The sequence below is a fragment of the Eumetopias jubatus genome, unplaced genomic scaffold, assembly GCF_037043125.1.
Source record: "Eumetopias jubatus isolate StellerSeaLion01/CBP00866 unplaced genomic scaffold, mEumJub1_p1.0 scaffold_2, whole genome shotgun sequence".
Taxonomy (NCBI): domain Eukaryota; kingdom Metazoa; phylum Chordata; class Mammalia; order Carnivora; family Otariidae; genus Eumetopias; species Eumetopias jubatus.
The window spans coordinates 46,151,215-46,167,761 of record NW_028274808.1 but is presented as its reverse complement, the minus strand read 5'-3'; the positions used below and the strand labels follow the sequence as shown (position 1 = coordinate 46,167,761).

Genomic DNA, 16,547 nt, shown 5'->3' with positions numbered 1-16,547 from the left:
ATTTAAACAGATGTTTTACAGAAGATATATAAATGGTCAATAATCATATGAAAAAGTTTTCAATAGGGACTGCAAACTTATCTAAAATAAAATATTACCACAAATCCACTCATATAAGTAAAATTAAAAAGGGATGAGAATACCCAATGATGAAAAGGACATGGAGCAATTAGAATTCTCATACATTATGGTAGTTATATAAAATTGTGCAACTGCTTTGGAAAATGGAAGTTTTTTATAAAACTAAACGTATATATACCCTATGACCCAGGAATTTCACTCTTTGATGTTCACCAAGGAGAAATGAAAACATATATTATAAAAAGCTATACAAGAATGCTCATTTAAGCTTTACTCATGATAAACAAATCCTGGAAACACCTTAGGCTGTCCATCCACAGGAGAATAAATAAAAAAACTGTAGTATATTTATACAATGGAATAGTACTCAGAAAGTAAAAGAACCAAACTTCTGATACATGGAACTACATGGATGAGTTTAGTTAATGCAATGCTCAATTAAAGAAGTCTTACACAACATGCAGTGTAAAGCTCTTTATAAGAACAAGAGCATGTATTACATGGAGCACTGGGTGTTATGCAAACAATGAATCCTAGAACACTACATCAAAATCTAATGATGTACTGTATGGTGACTAACATAACATAATAAAATAAAATAATAAAAAAAGAACTTCCAGAACAGACAAAAGTAATCTGTGGTGAGTAAAAACCTCTATGAGTAGGTTTTGAGGGAGTTGATTAGGAAAAAACACAAGGAAATTTTCTGAGAGTTATTTTATAGTTCATTTTTATAAGAATTTGGGCAACACAGGTGTGTGCATTTGTCAAAATTCAATGAACATTCATATAAGGTGTGTCCATTTCATTGTATAAAAATTTTCATGAGAAGAAAAAACTAAATAAGTATTAAATTCTAACGATAAGCTTGTTAAAGTATGTGTGGAAAGTATGCTGTCTGCAATATAATTTGAAATGCATAAAAATAGCATGATGGATGGATGGATAGACAAAAAATATGTCTAAGTACCTTTGTATATCTTGTTGGGATTATGGGTGTATATGTATATTAATGGGTATATGAATATTCACTATAAAATTCAACTTGGCTCTATGTATAAAATTTTGTATTATAGGGAGTGCAGGCAAGATGGCGGAGGAGTAGGAGACCTGGATTTCATTTGGTCTCAGGAATTCAGCTGAATAGGGATCAAACCATTCTGAACACCTACGAACTCAACAGGAGATTGAAGATAAGAATAGTAACAACACTCTGAACAGAAAAGCAACCACTTTCTGTAAGGTAGGACATGCGGAGAAGTGAATCTGAGATGATATTCGGGAGGATAGACGGCGGTGAAGGGGCTCTCCGTGGGCCGCTTCTGGCAAGTGATAGAGCCGCGGAGCACAAAATCAGAACTTTTAGAAGTCGGCTCCACTGAGGGATGCCGCTCCACTGGCTAAGCGGGGGGAGGGGGGGAGGGGTGAACCCTCGCGGGACAGTGTGGTCTCAGGACCCTTGGGGTCACAGAAAGACCAGGGATGCCTGAGTGCGGCAGAGCTCCCAGGTGTCAGAGTGGGGAAGCCAGCTGCAGAGACGGAGCCGAGGTGCGGGCTCTCAGCTCGGGGTTGCCATAAACTGTGATCTGCGGCCCAGTCGGGCCACTGCTCCTCCAGCAGGGACCCAACAAGCGGCAGAGCTGGGGAGATTCCCCTTCCTTCCCTGGGAGGAGCGGTGCAGGAGCACTCCACAGGGATCTGCTGGGTTTGGAGAATCCACACGGGGTCGCGTGCTAGAGATAAAAACGCTCGGTCACAGGCCAGGTGAGCACGGAGTGTGGCCGGAGACCGGGGAGACGGGAGTGACTGCTTTTCTCTGGGGCACACTGAGGAGCGGGGCCCCAAGTTCACAGCTCCTCCAGGCGGAGATTGGGAGGCCACCATTTTCACCCTGGTCCTCCAAAGCTGTACCGAGAGCTTGAAGGGAACAAAAGCCCCTGAGAGCAAACCCGAGCAGCTTGCTTAGCCCGGACTCACAAGGGCGGGGCAATTCCACCTCCGGCAAAGACATTTGGGAACCACGGCAACAGACCCCTCCCCCAGAAGATCAGCAAGAACAGCCAGCAAGCCAAGACCAAGTTTACCGATCAAGGAGAATGGGAGAATTCCAGCACTAGGGGAATACTGCACATAGAATTCATGGCGTTTTTACCATAATTCATTAGTTCTTCAAAGTTAATTTTTTTAACTGTTTTTTTTTATTTTTCTTTTTCCCTTTTTCAACCAACATCTTATCAATCCCTTTTAAAAAAAAAAAAACATTTTTTATTCTTCATTTTTAGAGTCATATTTTTATCCCTTCATAGTAGTTACCCTTATTTTTGGCATATATATATAAGTTGTTCTCTCTTTAAAATTTTGAGATACAGTTTCTTCTAACAGATCAAAATATACCCTAAATCACTAGTGTATGGCTTTGTTCTAGTCTCCTGCCTGATCACATTCTCTCCCTTTTTTTTTCTTTTTTTTTTTAAATCTTCTTTCTTTTTTTAAAAAAAACTTCTTATCTTATCAATTCCTTTTATAAAATCTTTTATAATTTTATCTTTACAGTAATCTTTCATCCCTTCATTGTATCAACCCTTATTTTGTACATATATAAGTCTTTCTTCCTTTAAAATTTTAGGAGACACTTTCTTCTAACAGACCAAAATATGCCCAAAATCTAGTGTGTGGCACTGATATATGCACTAGCCTGATCATATTTGATCATATTCTGTTTTTTTGTTTGTTTGTTTTGTTCTGTTTTTGTTTGTTTTTATCTTTTTCTTTTTCCTTTTTTTTTTTCTCTTTCTTCTTTCTTTCCCTTTCTTGTCCCCTGGTTTCAGGTCTTTTCTGATTTGTACAGACTATATTTGCTGGAGACGTTGTTAACCTGTTAGCATTCTGTTCTCTCATTCATCTATTCTCCTCTGGACAAAATGACAAGATGAAAAAAATCACCTCAGCAAAAAGAACAAGAGGTAGTACCGTCTGCCAGGGACTTACTCAATATGGACATTAGTATGATGTCAGACCTAGAGTTCAGAATCAACTTTAAAGATACTAGCTGGGCTTGAAAAAAGAATGGAAGTTATTAGAGAAACGCTTTCTGGAGAAATAAAAGAACTAAAATCTAACCAAGTCGAAATCAAAAAGGCTATTGATGAGGTGCAATCAAAAATGGGGGCAGTAACTGCTAGGATAAATGAGGCAGAAGAGAGAATCAGCAATATAGAAGACCAAATGATGGAAAATAAACAGGCTGAGAAAAAAAAAGATAAACAACTACAGGATCATGAGAGCAGAATTCGAGAGATAAGTGATACCATAAGATGAAACAACATTAGAATAATTGGGATCCCAGAAGAAGAAGAAAGAGAAAGAGGGGCAGAAGGTATATTGGAGCAAATAATAGCAGAGAACTTCCCTAATGTGGGGAAGGAAACAGGCATCAAAATCCCGGAGGCACATAGAACCCCTCTCAAAATCAATAAAAATAGGTCAAAACCCTGACACCTAATAATAAAACTTACGAGTCTCAGAGACAAAGAGAATATCCTGAAAGCAGGTCGGGAGAAGAGATATGTAAACTACAATGGTAGAAACATTAGATTGGCAACAGACCTATCCACAGAGACCTGGCAGGCAAGAAAGGACTGACATGATATCTTCAGAGCACTAAACGAGAAAAATATGCAGCCAAAAATACTATATCCAGCTAGGCTGTCATTGAAAATAGAAGGAGAGATAAAAAGCTTCCAGGACAAACAAAAACTAAAGGAATTTACAAACACGAAACCAGCCCTACAAGAAATATTGAAAGAGGTCCTCTAAGCAAAAAGAGAGCCTAAAAGCAACATAGACCAGAAAGGAACACAGACAATATACAGTAACAGTAACCTTCTAGGCAATACAATGGCACTAAATTCATACCTTTCAATAGTTACCAAGAATGTAAATGGGCTCAATGCCCTAATCAAAAGACACAGGCTATCAGATTGGATTAAAAAACAAGACCCATCGATATGCTGTCAGCAAGAGACTCATTTTAGACCCAAAGACACCCCCAGATTGAAAGTGAGGGGGTGGAAAACCATTTACCATGCTAATGGACACCAAAAGAAAGCTGGGATGGCAATCCTTATATCAGACAAATTAAATTTTAAAAAAAGACTGTGATAAGAGATGAGGAAGGACACTATATCCTACTTAAAGGGTCTATCCAACAAGAAGATCTAACAATTGTAAATATCTATGCCCCTTACGTGGGAGCAGCCAATTATATAAGGCAATTAATAACAAAACCAAAGACACACATTGACAACAATACAATAATAGTGGGGGACTTTAACACCTCCCTGACTGAAATGGACAGATCATCTAAGCAAAAGGTCAACAAGGAAATAAAGACTTTAAATGAAACACGACCAAATGGACTTTACAGACATATGCAGAACATTCCATCCCAAAGCAACGGAACACACATTCTTCTCTAGTGCCCATGGAACATTCTCCAGAATTGATCACACCCTAGGTCACAAATCAGGTCTCAACCAGTACCAAAGGATTGGGATTATTCCCTGCATATTTTCAGACCACAATGCTTTTGAAACTAGAACTCAGTCACAAGAGGAAAGTTGGAAAGAGCTCAAATACATGGAGGCTAAAGAGCATCCTACTAAAGAATGAATTGGTCAACCAGGAAATTAAAGAAGAATTAAAAAAATTCATGGAAACCAATGAAAATGAAAACACAACTGTTTAAAATCTTTGGGATACAGCAAAGGCAGCCCTGAGAGGAAAGTATATAGCAATACAAGCCTCTCTCAAGAAACAAGAAAGGTCTCAAATACACAAACTAACCCTACACCTAAAGGAGCTAGAGAAAAAACAGCAAGTAAAGCCTAAACCCAGCAGGAGAAGAGAAATAATAAAGATCAGAGCAGAAATCAATGAAATAGAAACCAAAAGAACAGTAGAAGAGATCAACGAAACTAGGAGCTCGTTCTTTGAAAGAATTAACAAGATTGATAAACCCCTGGCCAGACTGATCAAAAAGAAAAGAGAAATGACCCAAATCAACAAAATCATGAATGAAAGAGGAGAGATCACAACCAACACCAAAGACATACAAACAATTATAAGAACATAATATGAGCAACTCTATGCCAGCAAATTAGATATCCTGGAAGAAATGGGTGCATTCCTAGATAAGTATCAACTACCAAAATTGAACCAGGAAGAAATAGAAAACCTGAACAGACCTATAACGACTAAGGAAATTGAAGCAGTCATCAAAACTCTCCGAACAAACAAAAGCCCAGGGCCAGATGGCTTCCCAGGGGAATTCTATCAGACATTTAAAGAAGAATTAATACCTATTCTCCTGAAACTGTTCCTAAAAATAAAAATGGAAGGAAAACTTCCAAACTCATTTTATGAGGCCACCATTACCTTGATCCCAAAACCAGACAAAGACCCCATCAAAAAGGAGAATTACAGACCAATATCCTTGATGAACAAGGATGCAAAAATTCTCACCAAAATATTAGCCAATAGAATCCAACAGTACCTTAAAAGGATTATTCACCATGACCAAGTGGGTTTTATCCCTGGGCTGCAAGGCTGGTTCAACATCCGCAATCAATCAATGTGATACAATACATTAACAGAAGAAAGAACAAGAATCATGTGATCCTCTCAATAGATGCAGAAAAAGCATTTGACAAAGTACAGCATCCTTTCTTGATCAAAACTCTTCAGAGTATAGGCATAGAGGGTACATACCTCAATATCGTAAAAGCCATCTACGAAAAACCTACAGCGAATATCATTCTCAATGGGGAAAAGCTGAGAGCTTTTCCCCTAAGGTCAGGAACGCGGCAGGGATGTCCACTCTCACCAATGCTATTCAACATAGTATTAGAAGTCCTAGCCATAGCAACAGACAACAAAAAGAAATCAAAGGCATCCAAATCGGCAAAGAGGAAGTCAAACTCTCATTCTTTGCAGATGATATGATACTGTATGTGGAAAACCCAAAAGACTCCACCCCAAAACTGCTAGAACTCATACAGGAATTCAGTAAAATGGCAGGATATAAAATCAATGCACAGAGATCAATGGCATTCCTATACACCAACAACAAGACAGAAGAGAGACAAATCAAGGAGTCGATCCCATTTACAATTGCACCCAAAACCATAAGATACCTAGGAATAAATTTAACCAAAGAGGCAAAGGATCTGTACTCAGGAAACTATAAAATACTCATGAAAGAAATTGAAGAAGACACAAAGAAATGGAAAAACGTTCCATGCTCATGGATTGGAAGAACAAACATTGTGAAGATGTCAGTGCTACCTAGAGCAATCTACACATTCAATGCAATCCCCATCAAAATACCATCCACTTTTTTCAAAGAAATGGAACAAATAATCCTAAAATTTGTACGGAACCAGAAGAGACCCCGAATAGCCAGAGGAATATTGAAAAAGAAAAGCAAAGCCGGTGGCATCACAATTCTGGACTTCCAGCTCTATTACAAAGCTGTCATCATCAAGACAGTATGGTACTGGCACAAAAATAGAGACATTGATCAATGGAACCGAATAGAGAGCCCAGAAATGGACCCTCAACTCTATGGTCAACTCCTCTTTGACAAAGCAGGAAAGAATGTCCAATGGCACAAAGACAGTCTCTTCAACAAATGGTGTTGGGAAAATTGGACAGCCACCTGCAGAAGAATGAAACTGGACTATTTCCTTGCACCACACACAAAAATAGACTCCAAATGGTTGAAAGACCTAAACGTGAGACAGGAGTCCATCAAAATCCTAAAGGAGAATACAGGCAACAACCTGTCACCTCAGCCGCAGCAACTTCTTCCTAGAAACATCGCCAAAGGCAAGGGAAGCCAGGGCAAAAATGAACTATTGGGATTTCATCAAGATAAAAAGCTTTTGCACAGCAAAAGAAACAGTCCACCAAACCAAAAGACAACCGACAGAATGGGAGAAAATATTTGCAAATGACATATCAGATAAAGGGCTAGTATCCAAAATCTATAAAGAACTTATCAAACTCAACACCCAAAGAACAAATAATCCAATCAAGAAATGGGCAGAAGACATGAACAGACATTTTTCCAAAGAAGACATCCAAATGTCCAACAGACACATGAAAAAGTGTTCAACATCACTTGGCATCAGGGAAATCTAAATCAAAACCTCATGAGATACCACCTCACACCAGTCAGAATGGCTAAAATTAACAAGTCAGGAAACGACAGATGTTGGTGGGGATGCGAGAAAGGGGAACCCTCATACACTGTTGGTGGGACTGCAAGCTGGTGCAACCACTCTGGAAAACAGTATAGAGGTTCCTCAAAAAGTTGAAAATAGAGCTACCATACGATCCAGCAATTGCACTACTGGGTATTTACCACAAAGATACAAATATAGGGATCTGAAGGGGTACGTGCACCCCAATGTTTATAGCAGCATGTCCACAATAGCTAATTTGTGGAAAGAGCCAAGATGTCCATGGACAGATGAATGGATAAAGAAGTGGTATATATACACAATGGAATATTATGCAGCCATCAAAAGGAAGGAGATCTTGCCATTTGCAACGACGTGGATGGAACTGGAGGGTGTTATGCTGAGCGAAATAAGTCAATCAGAGAAAGACATGTATCATATGACCTCACTGATATGAGGAATTCTTAATCTCAGGAAACAAACTGAGGGTTGCTGGAGTGGTGGGGGGTGCGAGGGTTGCGGTGGCTGGGTGATAGACATTGCGGAGGGTATGTGCTATGGTGAGCACTGTGAATTGTACAAGACTGATGAATAACAGATCTGTACTTCTGAAACAAATAATGCAATATATGTTAAGGAAAAAAAAGAAGAAGAAGATAGCAGGAGGGGAAGAATGAAGGAGAGTAAGTCAGAGGGGGAGACGAACCATTAGAGACAATGGACTCTGAAAAACAAACTGAGGGTTCTAGAGGGGAGGGGGTTGGGGGATGGGTTAGCCTGGTGATGGGTATTAAAGAGGGCACATTCTGCGTGGAGCACTGGGTGTTATGCACAAACAATGAATCATGGAACACTACATCAAAAACTAATGATGTAATGTATGGTGATTAACATAACAATAAAAAATTATTAAAAATATTTTGTATTATAAACTGTTGGTAAAAGTGAAACAGATACAACAGGTAAATAAAATACAATTATTTCTGTGCTTATCTTGAAATAGCATATATAGAACTTTTGGTAAAGTGATTGGTTGTATAATACATTCTAAATTAATGTATCTTTTGCCTCATATATACATACAAATGTAACTTTTCACCTATTAATGGATTTACTATAGTGAAAACAAAGTTGACCCAATCACTGTTTCCCCTGGATGAATAAAAATGAAACTCACAGGGTATGGTAAGAAGTGGTTACAGAAACAAGACAAAAATCTAAATTAACGAGATCAAGTTTCAGTTTGAATAAATAATATTCCCAGATTTGGGAAACTCGATGATATGCACTAAATTCACTTACATCATGTTGCTGAGGGGACAAGGGTAATGTTGCCCTTCGGAGGTATCAATATCAGATCAAACTGCATTGTATGTCTACAATTCTAAAATATAGCACTCCAGGCTGATTAACAGAATTAAACGATAGCTAATATAATAAGATTCCTATTTGAGGCATAGGCAGCATGGGGTAATTTCAAAAGCAGGCAGATCTGATTTAGAGAATCAGCACCATCATCTGCATTGTGATCCTGACAAGTTTTTACTTCAGTGAACTTATGATTCTTCCTCAGTAAAACAACATTGGCTTCGTATGGATATCGTGGGAATTAAGAGAGAACTTTGAGGAAAGACACATAAAAATTGTTCAATAGATGTTAGCCTTCTCCATCCTAAGAATGTATGCAGAGTCTGAATAAGTTATCAATATAATTATGTTATTAGATTAATTATATTTCTGTACATTTGTCCAAAAGGTAACTCCAGAGTAGAAGAAAGAATGTTTGTTTCTTTGTTTGTTTTATATTTTTTGTTGCTATTTTTACCTAATAGGTCAGAGTCTCAATTGTTCAATAGATTATCCTTCCATGTTTCTTAGCATTTGACAATTCTTTATGATTTTAATGTTTAAGGCTGGGATGCAGGACTATTGTGCATAGGAATGGCCCAAAGGAAAACAATGGAAATCCAGCAATAACAATGCAGAGTTTGTGGAGAAAGCTAATGAAGAAATTAAAAGCATTAGAATTATTCAACTGACACAAGGTAGCTTGATGAGGTAAATTCTTCCCCATTCTTATTCTCCAACAGAACTTGGTTTGATACCTATTTTGAGTAAGTTAGCAGTCACTCTAGAAACCATGTTTTTCAAATTTCCTTTGATCTACTGACTCACAGAGAAGTAATGTATTAACTCTCTTCTTAGAGTGAGTGTATGAAGCTCAAAGGGCTCCAAGTACCCCAAATAGACGGTAACTCAGGACCTGAAGGGCAGTGTCTGTAATTGTTAAGATGTTGAAATGTGACGGGCTTATATTAGAAGAGTAGGAATTCAGTCTATATATAGGTAACAATAACTTGATGAAGTCACTTCATTGGCAGTTTTTACAAAAACTGGAATACTACAGACCAATAAATCTATAAGGTATTGAATTATAATAGAACTTACCTTGATCTTAAAAGGTGAAGTATTAAGGTTTTTCTAGTTAGCTTTAGTTCATACAGCAATTCTTCTTCATATGTTTCCTGCAAAACAGTACCCATCATGTAACTTAAATGTGTGCTCATTTAGTGTGTGTTAGGGTGGGGAGTGGGATGGGTGCAGGGGGAAATTAGACTTTATCAGTCTACCCAGCAGTCAAGCAGTCCAGCCAGGCAAAATAAGAAATATGGACTAGGCTGAATTTATGAAAGCCAATATATGGAGGGTTTTGCTTGTAAGTTATTTTTTAATTAAATTTTTTGATGGGTATTTTTTTCTAGTTATAAAATAAAGTGAAATGAAAATATATATATTCTCTCCTCATCCAGAGATAACAAGCTGTATGTCCTTACAATTCTGCACCCCACCTGCGGATCTTTTGTTTATGTATCTTTTAACAGTTTGGGGTGTATTGTTTTATAGTTTACTTTCTCACATAAAAATAAATCATGACCATGACCATTTTCTTATTCCAATAAATGTTCCTTTATAGTATGTATTTTATGGCTGAAAATCACAATGTGAATTTATATAACTTATATCCAGATCAGAAATTTGATTTGGGGCATTCACTGTAGTTAGACACCATTTCTTTGTTGGCAACATGGAAAAAAATGTTTTATAAGTGCTGCAAGATAACCCTGAAGAAAGGAAGCACAAAGTTAGAATTTCACTAGAAATTTATAGTGGTTCTTATTTTCTTGCCTTTCATATTAACATTAATGAAATGATAACTTATTGTGACAAACTTTTCTTTAATGACCATTGGAAGTGATATTTTTCTTCTGTTTAGTTGGTTGTTTACATATTTGTATGTGAATTCCTAACTTATGTACTTTAAATATTTTCTTTTGTGGTATTTTATTTCCTTGTGATTTATAGGAATTATTTATAATTTAAGGATTCAGTTACTGGTCATTCATCTAGCACATTTCTTTAGTTTATTGTTAACCCATGTATTCAATAGCTGTTATTTCAGGCAAAGTGATAATATGGAAAATACAATGGTGCACAAGATACAGGTCACACCCTTATGGAAACCACAGCTTGGCAACAGAAGAAAATTAATCAAATGTAATTGAGTATTATAAGCATCATAATAGGAGAAATGCCGTGACTGTGTGAGGGAGGAATCAGGGGCAGAGAACAGAGCATGCAAATGCCCTGAGGTAGGAAGGAGCTCGACATGTTTGAGAAACCTAGATAAGTTCAAGGTGGCTGGAGAATCAAGTGTAAGTTGAATAAATATGAGAAATGAAAGGTAGGAAGGAGCCAAATCATGTACAGACTAGTTAGTCACTTAAGAAGATTTGGACCTTATCCTAAGAGCAAAGAGAAGAAAAAGGTTTAGGCAAAAAATGCAGAAGTATGGTATTTTAGATGGCTTACTTATTACAGATAATGGATCAGCAAAAATCACAACTGTAGGCAGGAAAAGCATTTAAAGGGGGCGCCTGGGTGGCTCAGTTGGTTAGGCGACTGCCTTCAGCTCAGGTGATGATCCTGGAGTCCCAGGACTGAGTCCCACGTCAGGCTCCCTGCTAGGCAGGGAGTCTGCTTCTCCCTCTGACCCTTTTCCCTCTTGTGCTCTCTATCTCTCATTCTCTCTCTCTCAAATAAATAAATAAAATATTTTTTAAAAAAGCGTTTAAAGACTGTTAATGGGATATAGGTCACTTGGGCAGGGGAGTGGCAGCAGGGAAAAAGGAGAGCAGATAATTTCAAAGGATATTTACACATTAGAATGCACAAAGTTTAGTGATTTTTTTGTTGGAGGAGGCAGAAAAGAGTAAAGAATTCCCTTAGGGGGCACCTTGGTGGCTCAGTCGGTTCAGCATTTCACTCTTGACTTTGGCTCAGGTCATGATCTAGAGTTGTGAGATTGAGCCCCATGTCTGGCTCTGCACTAGGCATGGAGCCTGCTTAGGATTCTCTCTCTCTCTCTCTCTCTCAAAAAAAAAAAAAAAGAATTCCCTCAGGCTTCTGGTTTGTTTAAACTATGCTATTGAAAGGAGGGTCTTCTGAAGAAGGGCAACTTTGAAGGAGAGTTTTGTGTTTGTTGAATGTGAGTTGTGCATTAGGGCATTTGTTGAGTGCAAATTTAACATAAAATTGGGACTTCATTATAAACACATAATTCACAGTGGGCAGGCAAGAACCTAGGTGTTTACTCACATAAGAAGGGTTGAATCTCGTTTACAACATGATGAACTTACATGCAGGCATGTATGAATGACAGAGTCATATAATGGGACTTTGTAAAATTTGAATGTGTGATTATGGGTTTCATATTAGCTAATATTCAGACACTATTGTTAATATTGTCAAATGTAACATTCTTGTTAATCTTGTCATTAATATTGTTTTTATACAGAGTTTTTAACTTTATGTTTTATTTTAGAATTTTATTTAATTTTAAAATTTGTTTTTATCTAGAATCATTTTAGATTTAGAGAAAAGTTGGAAAGATAATATAGAGCGTTCCCATGTACCTCACAACTCAGAGTTCCATATTGTTAACATCTTACATTACTATGGTGTACTTGTCACAACTCATGAACCAAGATTGACATTACCAATTAAAGTATACACTCATCCAGATTTCCTTAGTTTTTGTCTAATGTCCTTTCACTGTCTTAGGATCCCATCCACATTACATTTAGTTGTCATGCCTCCTTAGACTCTTCTACACCATGACAGTTTCTCAGACTTCCCTTCTTTTTTGACAATCTTGACAGTTTTAAGGAGCACTGATCAAGTATTTTATAGGTTGCTCCTTAAGTTTTTTCCAATATTTTTCTCATTCCTAGCCTGGAATTGTGGAGATTTGAGAGAAAACAACAAAATAAAGCCATTTTCAACATATCATATTAAGAGTAAATACTATCAACATGACTTGTTATTGATGATGATTACTGGTTACCTGGCTGAGGTAGCATTAGTCAGCCTTTCTCCACTGTAAGGTTACACTCTTCCACATTCTACTCTTTGGAAAGGTCTATGCACAGACCGTGCTTAAAGGGTGGGGAGTTATGCTCCACCTTCTGGGAAAGGGAGGGTCTATGTCAATTTTTTAATTCTTATGTATGGGAGATTTGTCTATTCTCCCCATTTATTTATTTATTCAATTATTTATTTATACCAGTATGAGTTCATAGATATTAATTTATACTTTATTATAGTCCTAAACTACATTATTAATTTTGTTGCTCAAATTGTCCCTTCTTTGGCTATTGGGAGCTCCTTCATTTGACTCCTTTGTTCTTTTGACATACTCCCATCAATGTAAGTTTGGGTTGTTTGTTTGCTTGAGAATTTCCTTACTTTCTGGTGGTATAAGATGCTCCAAATTCATCTTGTATATTTCCTGCCCCAGTCAAGGCTCATCTTGTATATTCATAATGGAACTGATGTCTTGATTTGCACAATGGTGATAGAGGGCTGGTTTTGCCATCTTAGATGAGTAATGAACTTCAACCAATAAAAGTTTTTTTTTAATTGAAGTATAGTTGATATACAACGTTATATTAATAAAAAGTTTAAGAAAGAATAAAGGATAAAGGAATTGGAGATCAAGAGAAAATATTATTTGTAAGGAGATTATTACAGAAAAATGGTTAAACATTATCTCCAAATGGCAGCAGATGAAGAGTTGCTTTTTTATTACCTTAAGCCATGGGAAAGACGTTAAGTGGGATCATTTGGAAAGTTGAAATGTGTCTTGCTTATGACTGAGGAACCTAAAAATGAGAGCCTGGAAGGCTCTCTCCCCTAATGGTGGAGGGAAGAAAAGTAGTTGTATTGGGAAAAATTTGCCCTCTCAAAGAGTACTGGGGCAAATGACAATCAGTATTCTCATGGACCAAGTTAGAAAGCTCAGACCCAAAATGCAAGTGCCTGGTAATAAATATCTAAGAACAGTCCTTGAATGTGTTCTATAGTAGTGAAATTGAAAATTACCTTATTTTGAAGCTTGTTTCCTATTATATGTTTACATATTGTCTGCTTAAGTATTTGTTTCTTTTGAAAATAAAATTGTAAATGTTTACATTCTAACACCTGAATAAACACTATTCTAAGCAACAGGCCAAATGTGTTCCTGTGAAAGTTGTCCAACTTTGCTGCTTAATCTGTAAGGCAAGTAAACCTGCATATTACCTCACTGGGAAAGCAAAATGCTCAGAGATTATATTCCATAGGCACCAGCTCAGAACAAATGAGGTTGCCTTAAATCAGCCTGGAAAGCTGTTAGTGAAAATCCTCACATGAACTGGAAAGTTTTATATGGCACTCTCTAATTTTACTCCATCTTGTTTCCTAATCTATCAAAAGGGTGCTTCCTCCCCAACCTCCCCCTCTCACCCCACCCCAAGTGCATGCTGTAAACTGAGTGAAAGTTCTCAGAAAATTTAAGACTCTTCTCTTGTTTGCTTCTGATTGGAGCAAGAGATTGCTTTCTACATATCTTGTGAAAATAATAAATCATATTTATTAAATCAAAACCTGTACCTGTATGTCATAATCATGGATGTGCCAAACATTTCGCTTCTGCATCAGAGGAAGCCTTTTAGGATAAACCACTTCTTGACCTTCTACTCCAAGGATTACCTTGTCTAAAAGGAAACATTTAAGGGGGAAAATACATCTGGCATTAACATTCACACACAGTGACTGGATAACAATTATTCTCATAGAGTTCATGTACAACCATGATTAGCAGCCATGTACAACATCATTATGAAGTAGCACCCCCACGTAACAGGTAAGGAAACTGAGACTGATATTTCCAAATTAGGAAAATGTAAGCAAAATTGGAAAACAGGCCAAAAAAATTAGGTCTTTTAGCTTCTTCCATCTTTCTACTTTGTCCTGCAGTTACCACCTTCATCATCTTAATCTCCTCATGCCTGTCTCTGGATTCTGCCACCTGTCAAAACCTGCACTAGAAGGGATTGTTTCAGTGTAAATTATTGATTTTATCTCCCAGGTACATTTGTATTTGAAATCTTAACTCTCCTAGCTAAATACAAGGCTCTCCCTTGTTGAAAGGATTTAGATACTCTTGAATCAGTGCTAAATAGTCTTCACAAGTGGTGGTCGTCTGGGGGTGAGCCCTGCTTATCTCACTGAAGAGTGATATAGAACAAAGACCATAGGATTTTAGAATCTGCTATTATTTGAGTCAAAATTTTACCAGTTTATTAGCAGTATGGCCATAAATACTGTATCTATTCTCTCTCATCTGTAGACATTATTCTCAATTACTCTATCTATAAAGTGGAGATAAGATTATACACATGCTAATGTACACAGTGGCTAATGGCTAGCGCAGTGTCTGTGCTGCAGATACTCAGAAATGTCCACTCCTTCTTTCTCATTGTAAATCAGAGTAAGACTGCTAAAGTATTTCATAGAATCATAGAATCTCAATATTAGCCATAACTAGTCCAAGTCCTATGCTATGTCCTCAGCAAAATCATCAATGGGTTTTAATGTCTTTTATCATTTATCATTTAAACTGTGTGACCAAAGAAACATTACCTCATAGCCTAGTAAGAAAACCCTGATAAAAAGATTAAGACATACCTTTAATCTGAGAAATGAGTACGATCATGAAAAGCAAACTCCTGGGAAACATTCTGAACGATTCTGGTGGGAGAAGGGGCACAGGTGCTTGAGAAAAGATGTGTGTGGCTCCCTGCCCTTGCTTCCACAGCAGGGTCAAAGAATCCAACAGATAGATAGGCAATTTTGATCCAGCACAAGGAAATGTTCCTTGCTTGTGTTGCATCATTTGTGAGTTGCTTGAGGCTAAAACCTGGAGGGCGGACATCATGTACCAATTAAAAGCACCATTGACGTGCTGTGGTGGAGGTGGGCTGGGCAGAGATCCCTACTTCATGCCTGATATAAATATAATTCTAAATGTACTAAAAATTCAAAAGTGAAAAAAATCATGTATGTCTTAGAAAAAATATTGAAGAATGTTTATAGAAACTGGTTGAAGAAAGTGCATGTGAAGAATGCCATGTGTAGAAACTATAAAGGAAAATTTGATAAAAACTAGATAGAAATACTGAGAACTTATTTTTTTTTCTATCTAAGTAAAAGCCCATGCCATGTGGGGCATGGACATAATGGGCTTTCAAAAAAGCCATAAAAACACAAGATATTCATCCATATTCCATCTCCACCCTCCACCCCTACCCTGATAAAAGAACCCACAGTCCTGAGAATAGGGAAAATAACTTGATTTCTCCCCAAACTTTTATTGAGACCTAACTGACATATCATGCTGTGTACATCTGTGTGTGGCATGAAGACTTGACTTACTCATATTGTTAAGTTGTATCACAGTAAGTTTAATTAAAATCCATCATCTCCTACAGATACAAAAAAAAAAGAAGGAAAAGAAAATCATGTTTTTCTTTGTGATGAGAACTCTTGGGATCTACTCTCTTAATTTTCAATCCCTAGTACACATTTATCTTATCTTTATCTTATGAACTATAAATTTGCACCTTTTGACCACCTTCATCCAAACTTATTTATGAAAACATATTTATGCCATAAATCACATATAAACTTAAATTAAAAGACAAACACCAGAAATGTAGGCAACATATATAATAAAAGGTAAAGGTAATATCTTTATAATATAAAACTCTTTCAAATCAATACAAAAAATAAAATATTAATAGGCAAATGTGTAAAGAACCTGTATAAGCCTATCTATATGCC

General features: G+C 37.0%; 1 protein-coding gene across 1 annotated transcript in view; it reads right to left on the bottom strand.

Annotated features, from left to right (window-relative positions):
- The window catches only part of ADAM7 (ADAM metallopeptidase domain 7), a 94,749-nt gene extending 79,107 nt beyond the window's left edge, over positions 1 to 15,642 (bottom strand). Inside the window, exons 1-3 of the mRNA XM_088021425.1 lie at positions 15,393 to 15,642; positions 14,316 to 14,419; positions 9,774 to 9,850 (exon numbers count right to left, since the gene is read on the bottom strand). Of these exons, the coding sequence (XP_087877551.1) occupies positions 9,774 to 9,850; positions 14,316 to 14,419; positions 15,393 to 15,642 (431 nt within the window). The remainder of the gene's footprint in view (positions 1 to 9,773; positions 9,851 to 14,315; positions 14,420 to 15,392) is intronic.
- Between the last annotated feature and the right edge of the window lie 905 nt (positions 15,643 to 16,547).